At 41.4% G+C, this 14,016-nt stretch overlaps 1 protein-coding gene and 1 pseudogene across 1 annotated transcript in view; one reads left to right on the top strand and one right to left on the bottom strand.

The window, feature by feature from the left end:
* Positions 1 to 361: 361 nt before the first annotated feature.
* CMYA5 (cardiomyopathy associated 5) overlaps positions 362 to 14,016 on the bottom strand; it is an 83,304-nt gene continuing 69,649 nt past the window's right edge. Inside the window, exons 10-13 of the mRNA XM_087815432.1 lie at positions 8,199 to 8,332; positions 6,874 to 6,973; positions 4,610 to 4,783; positions 362 to 1,220 (exon numbers count right to left, since the gene is read on the bottom strand). Coding sequence (XP_087671558.1) covers positions 974 to 1,220; positions 4,610 to 4,783; positions 6,874 to 6,973; positions 8,199 to 8,332 — 655 coding nt within the window. The 3' untranslated portion in view covers positions 362 to 973. The remainder of the gene's footprint in view (positions 1,221 to 4,609; positions 4,784 to 6,873; positions 6,974 to 8,198; positions 8,333 to 14,016) is intronic.
* Positions 10,850 to 11,976, top strand: LOC107535056 (inositol polyphosphate multikinase pseudogene; annotated as a pseudogene).

Genomic DNA, 14,016 nt, shown 5'->3' with positions numbered 1-14,016 from the left:
TATGTGATCAGCTCACTATGAGAGCCCCACAACACCCATGACCAGAAACAAAATTTGGGCTTCCTGGTACCAAGGAGTTTCACATGTACCTGGTGGTTTGAGACCTGGAGACAGTGTGAATACTGTGCAGCCCAGGAGTGGAAGGACAAACAAGCCTACAGTAAAAGAAGATTCCCAGCTTCTGGTAGTTGGCTGTAACTCTGAGCTGAAAGTGTTTAGGTTTTAAAACACACATGTATGAAATTCTCACGTGATGATCAGTATTGCATGACCCACTGAAGTGTTGACGGCTATCTACCCTGCAGTTTGTCCCGGTCCAGAGAGGTCAGCTGGTAAGTTACAGACAAGCTCACATAACATGTTTTGTTTCACAGACGCTAACCATTTATTTAACAAAGTGGAAATTTCTAATATCCAGAGCTCTTCTACATTTAAAACTTCAGGGAAAAGAGACCCGTGTTCTACAGCATATTTTACAAAAGAGTTCACCATCAACTTGGAAGGGTGAAACACTTTCTCTAGCGATTAGGATTCATCAGACTTGAGTGAAGTGAGGCGACACTTTCCTTGTGGAAAAAGTCCGTGTTTCTTGTCTGAGGAGCAGGATTACCAGCACAGTCTTCCCTCTTCACTCAGACCTGCCCATCCGAGGATTTCTTTTACCAGCAAAACAGGCGAAGTCCATTTCTGTGGTTTGGTTCCCACGTCAGGTACAAACCCTTTTAATGCGGGGGAGAACTCAGGCACGTATAGACCACAGGCTGGGGCCTGACTTTTCCCATCTTCTTCACTCACTCGCTGCCCAGGAGAGACAAGGCTTTCCCGGTGGTTTTGATCGGCGCTGATCACTGCCACGCAGCCACCGCTGGTGCGAGTGTGCGGGAGGTGCTCCCACTAACGTCTGGCGCCCACGGGAAGAACGCAGGCCGCCAGCACCTGGATTCTTGCTCTTTCAGACCCTGGAAGCCAGTGATCACTTGTGCCTTGCAGAATCCGGCGGCTCTATCCCCAGGTGCAAAGTACACTTCCCAGGCTTCTCCAGGGCAAAGGCGGGGTGCACGCCCTCACTGAACCTGTGCCTGACGACGAAGAGCAGCTGCCCGCTGTGGGCATTGATGAACAGGAGCCTCTGCTGGCTGTAGTCCAGCAGGATGCCCACTCGGGCGGGGCGCTCGGTCACATGAACGTCGCTCACAATGCCACTGTAGAAAAATGTGTATCTGAAATGGAACGGAATGGATTAAAAACTTCGGAAATCCTGAAGGACCATGATAAAGAAAATCACTTGGCAGCAACCGATTTTTCAGTTATTAATTTCAACTCACAGCAACGAGTTGCAATAACGTGGTCCCAAGTACTTTCACCAGATCCCTCCTAGATGCTGAAATGCATAGCTCATCCCAACAGATGAGCCTTTTTAATAATTTTGCTCCTTCTGCATTCAGAAGCAGTCCCAGAATAACCAACATATGCCTCCCTTGTGATTTTTCTCAACATCCCAGTTCTCTCCCAGCTGCCCACGTGTTTTAACTACCGCGTTCATGGCGTGTCATTCTTGGGAATAGAACTCCTGTGAGGCTGCCATGTATTTTTAAAAGTACTTCCGGCTTGCATTCTATAAAATGTATTAATTTTACAGTTAAAAGATTTATAATAACTTACATAGGGCCTTTATGAAGTGTAAGAGATATTTTATTATTCTTGCCCAGCTTTAGCCTTCCTATAAGCTCCCCTTATTCCAAACCAACTTTCTTCTCCATCTTATCAATGATTTTGTAGCCTGGCAGCTAAAGGGGTTGCCTTTGATTTGTTTTCAATTGAAATACATTTAATCCAACAAGTTTTCACTTGGGCATATCTGTGTGTCCAACACTTTACGAGGACCTCTGGGGGCTGTGAGGGACCAGAGCACACTGTCCTTGGCCACCCATACTCCACTGAACAGGAAGGAAAAACTGATGATGACTTAAACACTAGCTAGAGCTGAGACTCCAGCACAGGGCACAGACTGCTAAAGTGTTTACTAAACACATCTAATGGACCTGTTTTGCTGTGAGAGGAAAGGTTCAAGGCCAGGTTGGGATAAGAGAAATTGCTGAACAGAAGAAGCTACATTTCTCTGTGCAAAAATAGTAACATGAATTTGGAGGTTTTGCCTGCCAGTCTTAGAGATGGAAGGTGGGGACCTGAAGGTGAGGGAAAGGACGCAATGAGAGATGGAAAGGAAGAAGAGAGAGGAGGGCAAGTTGTGTGCACATGGTAGGTCCGAGGGATGGGAGCAACATCAGGGCAGACTGGGCCCCTGGAATCTGGGTAAGTGACTCTGCTGTGGCAGTAAAGGCTAAGGACTTTTAAAACCTTATGATATCTCTTAAAGACCCAGAAGCTTGAGTGCAGGTATATTCAGGGAATGGCAACTTGGCAACTTCTTTGCAGAATGAAGCTCATGTGAAATCTCACCGCCGGCCCAGACTGAGCCCAGACCACTTTCGACCCTCATTGCTCAGCCTGGGCACATTCTTTCTGACTCCCCCTCTTCACTGTGATCCCACCTGAGTTCTGATACCACTGTAGATGTTTGTAGATTTTTGAACAGAAAAGGATGGGACATGCTGAAAATGAGGTTTCAGAAACAGTTGCCAGCTGTGACATAGGACAGCTTGGCGGCGGGGGGGGGGGGGGGGGGGGCAGCAGAGGGAACAGGCAGGGTGGCCGTGGTGAAACTGGTAAAGGAGGTGTGGAAGCCTTGAACTAGGGTGGTGAGGTTAGGAATGGACAGGCTCTCCCTCCCCTCATACTCCCTTCATTTCTCTTTTCCAGTGTGACATCTCGAAGCTGGGATTCCATGCAAGAAGAATGGAGAATAACACTGCTTGGTTTAAAATCATGAAGCCAGAGAAGTGAAAAACATAGGAAGGTCTGCTCTAGCAGTTCTCTCAGCACCCTGAAGGCCAGGAATGCTCTAGTCGAAACATGAAATGAAGGCGCCTGAAACCTGACCTCTCTGGGTTGTGATTACACTGGTGGGCATACTCTTCCTCCCAGAATTAACTGAACCTACCCTGGGCCTGAAAGAGCTAAAGACCAAGTTGTTGAAACTGTTGAACAAAACATACAATTCTGTTTTCTGCAGGCTAGAAATCTGTTATTGGAGGCTAGTCTTTGGTTTGTGTTTTCAAGGGTGCAAGTGTCAAAGGACCTTTTCATGAAATTGATACCTAGTTTGAGCTCTAAATCTGATTAAAAACTCCAGGTTTGAGTGATGTTTAACTCTGGGCAGGGGCTGGGTCCTTAAGCATTGCACAGTGCTGAATATCAAGTAATCATAATTGCTCTGACTTGATGAACTGTGACTTTAAATAGCTCTTGGAGACGGTGTCCTTATGAACCATGTCAGAGAATCAAACTGTCGAGTAGGATGCAGGGAGAGACGTGCACAATCCCAATCTGTGGGCCCTTCTCTGGGAACTTGCAAGCACTGACGGCTTTCTTTTTAAAGCATCACATTTGAATAATATCCCTCACTGTCTGATACTTTACAATTTCAAAGCTCTCCCCTATGCTTGATTTCATGTGATCCTCACAAACCCAAAAGGTAGCAGACCAGGCATCCTTGTCCCCTGACAAGACACATTAAGCATATCCTCTAAGGGTTAAGCAACTTCTGGTAAGTAGCCAACAGGAGGGTAGAACCAGGACTAAAATCAGGTCTCTGGCCCCTAGTCCACTGCTCCTTTATGAGACCACCCTGTGAGCATATTCAGATCAGAACATGGTTGCCCTTAACTCTCTGAGACGAACACAGGTTAATGGCTTTTTCACTTCAACCAAGTAAACAATACTAATAATATAGGCCAGAGGTTAGCAGACTTTGTCTGTAATGGGTCAGATAATAAATGTCTTAGGCTTTGGGGGCCATTCAGTTTCTTTTGCAACTAGTCAGCCTGGCCATTGTAGCACCAAAGCAGCCATAGACAACATATAAACAAATGAGCATGGCCGAGTGCCGATAAAAGCTTATTTACATAAACAGCGGGGCATATTTGGCCTGTGGGCTATAGCTTCCCAATCCTTGATACAGACCAATGTGGGAAGGGGCTCGGGATCCACTTCCTCCTCACTCCTGTTGACCCCCTGTGGAGGGAGCCCTTTTAGCATTGCCCTGTGGAATCTCCCCACTCTGGGGTGAGTTTAGAAGGATCTGGCCATACATGGCCCGATAGGCCCTTCCTGTTCCCTACATCTTGATTAGGAGCTTTCTAGGGAGACACTCATCCTTCTCTGCTTCTCTAGGGACCAACTCGGCCTTGCAGGGCAGGGAAGCTGGCCTGGCCATGCCTCTAGGTGAGTGTGTCTGTCTATTAGTAGGGTTCGATATTAAAAAAACCTCTTGCTCTCAGATATGAACCACATTCTCTAAAATTGACTTCCTTGGTAATAAGAATAATAGTTTAATCTCCATACACTTGACTCTCTTGTTTTCTTTCTTAGTTGGCTCAGAACTTGGGCAGGGGAGTGGGAAGCCATTTAGTAGGCCCACAGAGTTCTCTGCCTAGACATCAACTCATGACACTTTGATGAAGAGGGGAGGGGCAGGGCTCCAGCTTACCTCTGTGGCTCAGAGCAGTGCATGTACCACGAGGTCTCCCCTTGTCCCAGTGCACCGGCCTGCACAGCCGAGCTGGAGCAGATGCCAAGGCGATAAGCTGGGCAGTCCGTGACTGTGGTTTCCCAGTAATGCTGGCCACAGGCAGGCAGCTCCTCACCCAGCACTGATGGGATTCTGTAGGCAAAGTTGACAGGATTTGCCAGCTTTCATCTCATAGACATCAGCATTTACAAACTCACACACAGTTTAAGCAGAACTCTATCCTGCTGGAATTTGACTAAAGACTTCTATTGTTCATTGTGCCCCCAACCTTGATCTAATCGCCACAGAATTCCCTAAACTCTCAATATGCATTTGACATATTTCCACTGCCACATACAACATGCATGTACTGCACATTGCAACTGTTGAAGAAGCTGGGAACCAGACAATAAGTAGAATAATGCAGGACGAAAAAGAAATGGCACAATCTCTGCTTTTAAAGAGATTGAGAAAATACAAGGGAGGCAGGTGGGGAGTTTCAAGAGAATGTGACTTGGAAAGTTCTCTAACAAAACTTGCAAAAAGAGTCTCCAAAACCTCTTTAACAATGAGTTCCAGTGTCTGCTGACTTAACTGGGCACGGAGATCAATGAGGTGCTGCTCTTGAACAGCAAGACAACTGATGAGGCCAGGGCAGTGGGAGTGTGGAAACTGACCAGGTGTGACGAGCGTGCTTTCTGAAGGCTTGTGGTCAACAGTCCTTGGGACTCTGGCCTCTTTGGATTTGTAGTAGGTGTGCCTGAGAGGTTGTTGAAAGGTCTCTTCTTGTTTCACCTTAGCTATTTTTATAAGAGGCGCAGGGAAATGATCCAAAGCACTTTCAACTGCTGACGGGTAACCTTGTTTGCGTGAATTGCTCAATTTTGCTTTAAAATGGCTGAGACAGCAAGGAAGCATTTTTAATTTTAAGCAGCATTAAGTCAGCACCTCTCCCTCTCTCCTTTAATAGATGAGAAAATGATTAATGCAAGGGAATGTGTTTCACTTTCTCATGTCTTTACCCAACTCATTTCAGAGAGGTGGCTACTGACAGGCCGTTCGTTACTCTCTGGGGCAAAACCTGCCCGCCTGATATCTATGAGATACTTTTGAGGTTAATAATAATAAATGAAACTCTACAAAATACATTACAGTTATCAATAGTTATCAACTCATCAACCAGTCTATTTCTTTTCTTTTTGATTTTTTTGAGGAATTTTTAAAAAGACAGAAAAGCCCAACCTATTCAATATTTTAAAAGTATTTTATTTTTGGAATTCACTCATCTGTATATATTTAGTAACTACAATGTTCTGGGTCCCACGCTAGATTCTGGGGATTCGGAGATTAAGAATATTGGGCTGCTGCTTGAGGATTATTCAAGATTGGATGGCTGACAAAGGACTCCACACATGTTCAGACCCTCTGACAGATCAAATCAAAGGGTGCCAGGGCCCAGAGAAGGCTTGGCTATTTCCAGGAGCAGGTAACACCTGAGCTGGGCCAGAGACAGGTGAATGGCAACCTGATAGGAAAGCAGTGCAAGTCACTGTTGGCCAGCTCAGCGCTTTACCGTGAGAGCATGCTGGCGGCCCACACCAGTGCCCACAGCAGCCTGTGTTTCACATGAGTTACAGTTTTCAAAAGCCTTTCACAAACATGCTTCCATTTGACCATTTTAACCCTCAAAATAACCATGAGAGACTGCAGGCAAACTGCAGAGCAGTATCCCCACTGTGCCCTCAGCTTTTGGCCTTCCTTTACTTCGATGCTTCTTTCTGTGGGCACTACAGGTGTCATGGGGTGGGCAAGAAAGTGTGAAAAGTCTGAAAGTCCTGCATGTGGCCAGAGCTAGAAACTCAACAAAATGTCATTCTCTATTCTGTCTCAAGTGGATGGATGCAAAATCTGGCTTGCTATCGAAAATAATAGAAGAATCAACCTGGATTCTTTTTTCATTAAACCAGAGAAAATACCTTAAAAAAGCCTAAGTTTTAAACAATATAAGCCTGTGCTTATATTTCCAATAAAAATATTGACACTTGCTCCAAGTTATGAACTCTCTCTGTCACCTTCCGCCTAGCAATGAACCATAACCGCGCTGCATGGGTGTGCACACATTTATATTCGATACCACACACCCAGGCATGCTCATTAAACCAAAAATATGCACAGTGAGGCCAGATGAAGTGACACACCCTCAGAACACTACTCAGAGGCATCTTGTACTTTCTTCTACTTACTCTGTCAGCCGTCTTCTCTCAGCGAAGCTGATCACTGTCCCATTTGAGGAAATTTGCAGAGCAGGATGAGCTGTTTCTCTCAGCAAGCGAAATCGGGTTCCTATTGCAGTTGAGAAAGTAGGATTATAACATTGCCACAATGTCAAGTGCTGTCCCGAGGCCAAGTCCTATATTTCAGACCTTAGTCGCCCTTTCTCCTGACATCAAAATACCCCAGTGTCTTTAAATTCCCAGTGAAATTTTCATAAGGCATTAGTGAATGCCAGTGGCTGGCTACCTCTCCTGGTGAGCCTTCTGCACTAGAACTTGCTGGGCTATGCAAGGTGTGCTCCTTGCACCAGCAGCATCTATCTCCCCTGGAAATGAGTTAGACATGCAGAATCCCAGGCCCCACCCCCGACCTACTGAATCAGAATCTGTATTTTAACAAGATCCTCAGGAGAGTCCTGCGCACATATAAAATTTGAAAATGCACTGGTGTGACCTAAAGGGGTGGTTCTGACAGTGATAGGTACAGGCACCCTATTGGGACTGTAGAGAAAACATTTCTGGGCAGGCAGCCCTCATGTCTTCTCTTTATAAATATCAGGCAGTCCCTAACTACATCGCAAGTGAGGCGCATGCACAAGTTTTTGCTGATTCAGCAAGTCACTTAATGTGCCACACTCAATCTTGTGCCATCTTTGGGTTTGGAATGAAATAATAAAATGATTGCCTTTCCATTCCTCAGCTCTTTTCACAATAATTGAGAACAGCCAAACATTTTTGCTGGCATCATTTTGGTCTTTTCTCCAAAATGTCATTGAACAGTTTTATCACCTCCTTCAGTTATTCATTCATTCAACAAACATTAATTGGTACAAACAATGTGGTAGGACAAACAAACAGAGGAATAAGACCGGAAGCTTGTTCATAGAGTTCACAATGTAATAAAATAAGAATATCCCTCCCACACACACACTCGAAACAGACCCACAAATTATAACACATCATGAGGCCAACAAGAATCATCTGGGGAGATTAAACACCCACCAGAGTCCATCTTTAAATAATCAGATTGGGATTTACAGGCATCAGTATTTTTTAAGCAACCTGACAGATTGCTAATCGGTAGCCAAGGTTGACAAGGTTGAGACCCTCTAAACCAGAAAAATAAAAGAAACATCTTGACCCTTGACCAATCTAGGATCCTCATGCCAAAAACCTTGCCCTGCCAGCAGGTTGGGCCTTTAAGGAGTTGCCTTCAAGGACATTTTCTCTGGGCAATGGAAGGGAAGAAATGAGAATGCTTGGAGATATTTTGCTGTGTGCAAAGGAGAAAGTACCTCTGGTGGAAATGAGGGCAGCTTCACTCTGTTCGCTTGTTCCAAATGTATTGATGGCTCTCACATAGAAAAAGTAATTCTCATTGGGCTGGAGGGTAACCTTCAGCTGGAGTCCTTTAATTCCAGAGAAAGATCTAAATGCAAAGAAAGAATAATAATTTTAAACATAATGCCATTGCTAAGCGACTAAGCATGTTTCAATCTCATAGCGAATAAACCTTTTTTATTAACGACAAATAACATTTTTTCTCTTTTAATGACCACTGGCATTAGCAAGCAAGATTCTACAAGAGGGCATTATTCACTAAGATTGCTTTATCGAGTCATTTCTACCTTTGTCAACTTTTGTCCAATAGATGGCTTTTGAAATGCTCTTTGGAATAAAACCAGACAACTTTTTTTTCTTTTTTTAATTCCGAAAACAGATTATCGGTTAATGAATCTCCAAGAACGTATTATCTTCTTTAGCAACTTTTGGGTCAGAGGGCACTTTTAGATTAAGATGATGTTAAAACAATCTCCAATACAAGGGACCCCAATTATCTCATTCACAGATCTGGAATTGTGGAAAACCTCAGGTGAGTGATGATTTTGTACATGGCCATGTGGCTAAAGTTATAGAAACTGAGAGCTCTAAAGAAGACAATGTTTTTTAAGGTAAGCTTAATCCTGGTAAGAAAAGAGAATTCTAATTGCCCAAATCCCCAAACTGCTATTCGTAAATCTCCCAGTTACATTGAAAGAAAGTGACGGTGGTGGTATCTAACTGGGAGCAGGCTTGGCAAGTACACTGTAAGAGCCCAACCACTAAACAATAAGGACTTGCTGGATTTGAGGATGGAGCTCTCTGAATTTGCCAAGGAGCTAGAATAGTTTTGTGCCTTTTTCCAGTTCTCTTAAATCTGCTTGATATCATGGCCTAGGGCATTTATACAAATAAAGCACACAAGTGCTCTTCCTTTTGGCAGCCATTTGGAGGGGCTTTGAAGAGGGTTGCAAGTTAGGGTTTTACTAATGAAAGAATTACTAACCCAAGTACCAAAGAGTCAGGCTCTTATTCCTGGGAGATGTGCAATAGATAATAGTCAATGAAAACTATAATTCAATAGCTTTCATGCTCATTCTCAGAAGGATAGGATTTTTTTTTTAAATCTATTTGTTTGCTTTGTTTGTTTTCGTATTTTTTCTGTTTGTTATTAATGAACTACCAAAAAAGCTTTAGAATCCAAGAGTGGCCACTATTCATCCACAAATAGATTTTTTTCCAGGTTATTTCTGCTTCGGTTGGCTTATCTCACTTCTCACTGCCTATCTTAGAGGATAACATGAAGAACTAGGAAAAGAGAGTGTCGTCAACTCAGAAAACAAATGAATTTGGGAGTTTTTAAAAGCATAAAAATATTTACAGAATAGCAAACTCTCCCCCCACCCCCAATTTCTAAAAGCATAAAAAACTTCACTGTGTTCCTCAGAAGGAAGGGGGCAGGGCCGGGGAGCAGCCTGGGTCTATTTGCGTGTCTGCCGGTGCCTGTGTCTGGAAAAGGTCAGTGTAAACCCCTCAAACATTACTGGTTGTTATTTCAAAATCTACCACCTGACCAGAGCCTCGGGAGAGGACTATCTTTAGATGTGCTGAGAATGGATCCATGCAACTGAGCCGCATGTCCAGTGACAGCTAATTATGCTTCAGTTAATTAATGAAAAATATGCCTTATGATTGAGAATTTAATTCCCAACTAATATCTAGAATATCATTCTGGGGTAGATGTATTGCTTATTTTACCTGAATTGTTGACTGAAGAGATGTCTTAAATGTACAGTAATTTTAATAAGCAATAAAATTATTGTCTCAATAAGCACACTAGGGTCCAAACTGAATTTCAGACTTCATTCCCTCATTAAGTAAATGTTTACTGATAACTTATCATGTGCACAGCCCCTGTCTCTGCCAGAGGGGAAGTGGCAGGGATAAGTGAGGAAATGTCATCTTTAGAAACTAGGTAGAACATACTGACTTCATTTGGTAACGATGTGGTCGTTAAATGCCAAGGATGGTGTTTTGGGGGGTAATTGTTTGCTCTTAAGTTTTATGAAGTCTGTCAAGCAGGAAATTCCATATATATATATACACACATATATATACACATATGCAATATATATATGTGTGTGTATATACAGATAGTCTACGGCATGCTATGTTGTCACTCATTTAAAGAATAAAGGTTTACAAGGTACTTAAGCCAAATGTAGGATCAGATCCTGCTTTCAGTGCCTGAACAGGTCATAAGACTCAACAAATATGCACAATGCCCTCACTGAATCTGTGAAATAAAAGCACGGGGCATGAAAATGAAAGTAATACAAAATATGGTAGTGCTTTATTGTTTATAAGTTGCTATCTTATACTCAAGAACCAAGAACCAAGCAAAAAGCTTAGATATAAATGGTTCATTTCCATGTCTGTTTATTTTGTCTGATCTCACTTAAATGTCACAGAAGTCTGCATGTCAGCTGTCCCTACTCTTTAGCCAAATGAAACTTAAAAAGAATTTTTGGAATTTGAAAACTACAGAGTGGCATCCTCCCATAGATAATAATTTTTTTTTTTAATTTCAAAAACAAAAACTTGCCATAATTGCAACAAAATCCACATGACTTTTAGTGAGCTTGCAGTCTGCAGAATTCAAATTCATATGTATGGGAAAGACAAAGTGGGTATCTTGCAACATCCAGATGGCACAGTTCTGAAACAGCTACAGCCACCTCCAAGGGGTCCAAGAAAGAGAGCTGGGATTCCATACTATGGTTTACACTGCTGATGGTACTACCGATGGTGTTCTTTTAGAGCTACAAAAATATTTGCCAAAATATTACGGCATTTGGTCACCTCCCATTGCACCAAACGATTTATACCTAAAACTGGAAGATGTGACCCATACATTTAATAAACCCTGTATAATGGATATAAAGACAGGACAAAAAAGCTATGATTCTTTTGTGTCATCTGAGAAGATTCAGCAACACTTCAGCAAGCACCCATTAATGGAAGAGATTGGTTCTTGGTGCTTGGCATGAAGCTTTATCATGTTCATTCTGATAGCCATGAGACACAAAACAAGCACCATGGAAGAAGCTTAACAAAGAAACTCTAAAGGATGGAGTTTCCAGGTTTTTTCCGTAATGGATTCTGTGTAAGAAAAGATGCTATTGCTGCCAGTATTCAGAAGACAGAGTATTCTGCAGTGATGTGAAAGCCAGAGCAGCTTAACTTTTATGTGAGTTCATTACTGTTTGTTTATGAAGTTCATCTCAGCCAACTACTATAAAATCAAATGACAGAACTTTGGCAGAAAAGTTTTTGTCCAAAGGACAACCCTCAGACACAGACGTACTGGAGTGCAATAATAACTTTCAAGTGTTAAGTTCCACAACCAGTGGAAAAATAGAGGCTTCAGTAGGCAAAAGCTTGTCCAGGATGTATGTTCGTCACAGAAAAATGTATTCAAAAAATCATCACAGTGAGACTTCATTGAAAGTTGAAAATCTAGAACAAGACAATGGGTGGAAAAGCTTGTCACAGGAACATTTAAACGGAAATGTACTTTCCCAACTGGAAAAAGTTTACCACCATCTTCCCACTGGTTGCCAAGAGATTGCAGAAGTAGAAGTGCGAATGATAGGTTTTGCTCATGTTTTCCCTAGCAACACAATAGATGAGGGATATGTTTATGGGCCGAAGCATTTAATTACTGTACTGCAGACTGTTTTAGACAATTGAATCCTTTGCTGCAGTCTTTTTAAGGGGTGGGACAATCACTGTGAAGAGCTGTGGTCAATATCTCTGTACTTGTAATGCTATGTAAACAATTTGTATTGTGAGTCTACATATTATTTGTCTTTATACTTCTGGTAGAAGTATATTTCCTCAAACAAGGGCAACAAAAGCAAAAATTAAAAAATGGGACTACATTAAACTAAAAAGCTTTTGCACAGTGAAGAAAACCATCAAAAGAGTGAGAAGATAACCTACGGAATGGAGAAAGATATGTGCAAATGATATACCTGATAAGGGGTTAATGTCCAAAATATATAAAGAACTCATACAACTAAACATCAAAAAAAGCAAACTATCTGCTTAAAAAATGAACAGAGGACCTGAATAGACATTTCTCCAAAGAAGACACACAGATGGCCAACAGACACATGAAAAGATGCTCAATGTCACTTATCATCAGGGAAATGCAAATCAAACCCACAATGACCTATCTATCACCTTCCACCTGTTAGAATCGTTATTATCAACAGATAAGTGTTGGCAAAGATACGAACAAAAGAAACTCCTGTGCACTGTTGGTGGAATTACAAACTGGTGCAGCCACTATGGAAAATAATAGGGAAGTTCCTCAAAAAATTAAAAATAGAGCTACCATAGACCCAGCAATTCCACTTCTGGGTATTTAGCCAAATAAAACAAAACAGTAGTGGGAAAAGATATATGCACTCCTATGTTCATTGCAGCATTATTTACAATAGCCAAGGTATGGAAGCAACCTAGACGTCCATTGATAGATGAGTAGATAAAGAAGATAAATAGATAAAGATTACACAATAATCACACACATACACACACACACTATGGAATACAACTTGGCCATAAAAAAGTAAAATCTTGTTATTTGTAACAACGTGGATGGGCCTAGAGGATATTATGCTAAGTGAAATAAGGCAGACAGAGAAAGGCAAATACAATATGATTTCACTTACTTGTGGAATCTAAAAAACAAACAAACAAACAAACCAAAACAGAAGCAGACTCATAAATACAGAGAACTAATGGTTGTCGGGGGGGGGGGGGGGGCTGGATGAAAAAGGTGAAGGGAATTAAGATGTACGAACTGCCAGTTATAAAAGAAATAAGTCACAGGATGTAATGTACAACATAGGGAATATAGTCAATAATATCACAATAGCTTTGGACAGTGACAGATGGTTACTAGACTTATTGTGATGATCACTTTAGCAAGGTATATAAATGCTGAATCATTATGTTGTACATCTGAAACTATAAATATATATTTATAGTATTATATTATACAAAATATAATATTGTATGTCAACTATAATTTAACAAAAAGGAGTAGTGGCAAATATAACAAAAATGCATAAGACTTATATAAAAAAACAATTTTAAAGATGGTACTGAGGGAAAATATACAAACAACTTGAATAAAGGGAAGGCAAATCAGTTCTTGGCTAGAAAAATGCAACATCCTCAAAATTCCAATTCTCTCTAAGTTAATCTATCAATTTAACATGATCTTTAAAAATACCAAATTTTAAGGGGCAGGGAGGTGACAGATTTAGAATCACAATATGATTCTAAAGGTTATATTAAAAAACCAACTAGCAAATAGAAAAAAATTCATGAAGGGGCAACATAACCTACTAGGAATTCTAAATGATAAAGTTATAGTGATCAAAACCATATAATACTGGGGCATGAATAGATCAATGGAACAGGTTATAAAGGTCAGCAATAGATTCAACACACAGTTATATAATAAGGAAAGCATTTCAAGTCAGAATGGGAAAATGATGGATTTTCTTGCTGGGACAACTGGCTAGCCATACTAAAAAAAAAAGTTTGATTTCCTATTTCACATGTTCTGTTGAAATAAATTTCAGATTATAAAAACTGAATTTTTAATAATGTAATAATTGGACACTACAAAAACCATGGATATGTCTGTATTATGTGTGTGGGTGGGGAGAGGAGAGAGAGAATTTTAAAATGTTTTAAATTTTTTAGTTTAAAAGC

Source organism: Miniopterus natalensis, chromosome 3 (assembly GCF_054644295.1).
Source record: "Miniopterus natalensis isolate mMinNat1 chromosome 3, mMinNat1.hap1, whole genome shotgun sequence".
Lineage (NCBI taxonomy): Eukaryota > Metazoa > Chordata > Mammalia > Chiroptera > Miniopteridae > Miniopterus > Miniopterus natalensis.
Note: the sequence above shows the minus strand (reverse complement) of the source record. Positions and strands in the feature narration are given on the sequence as shown.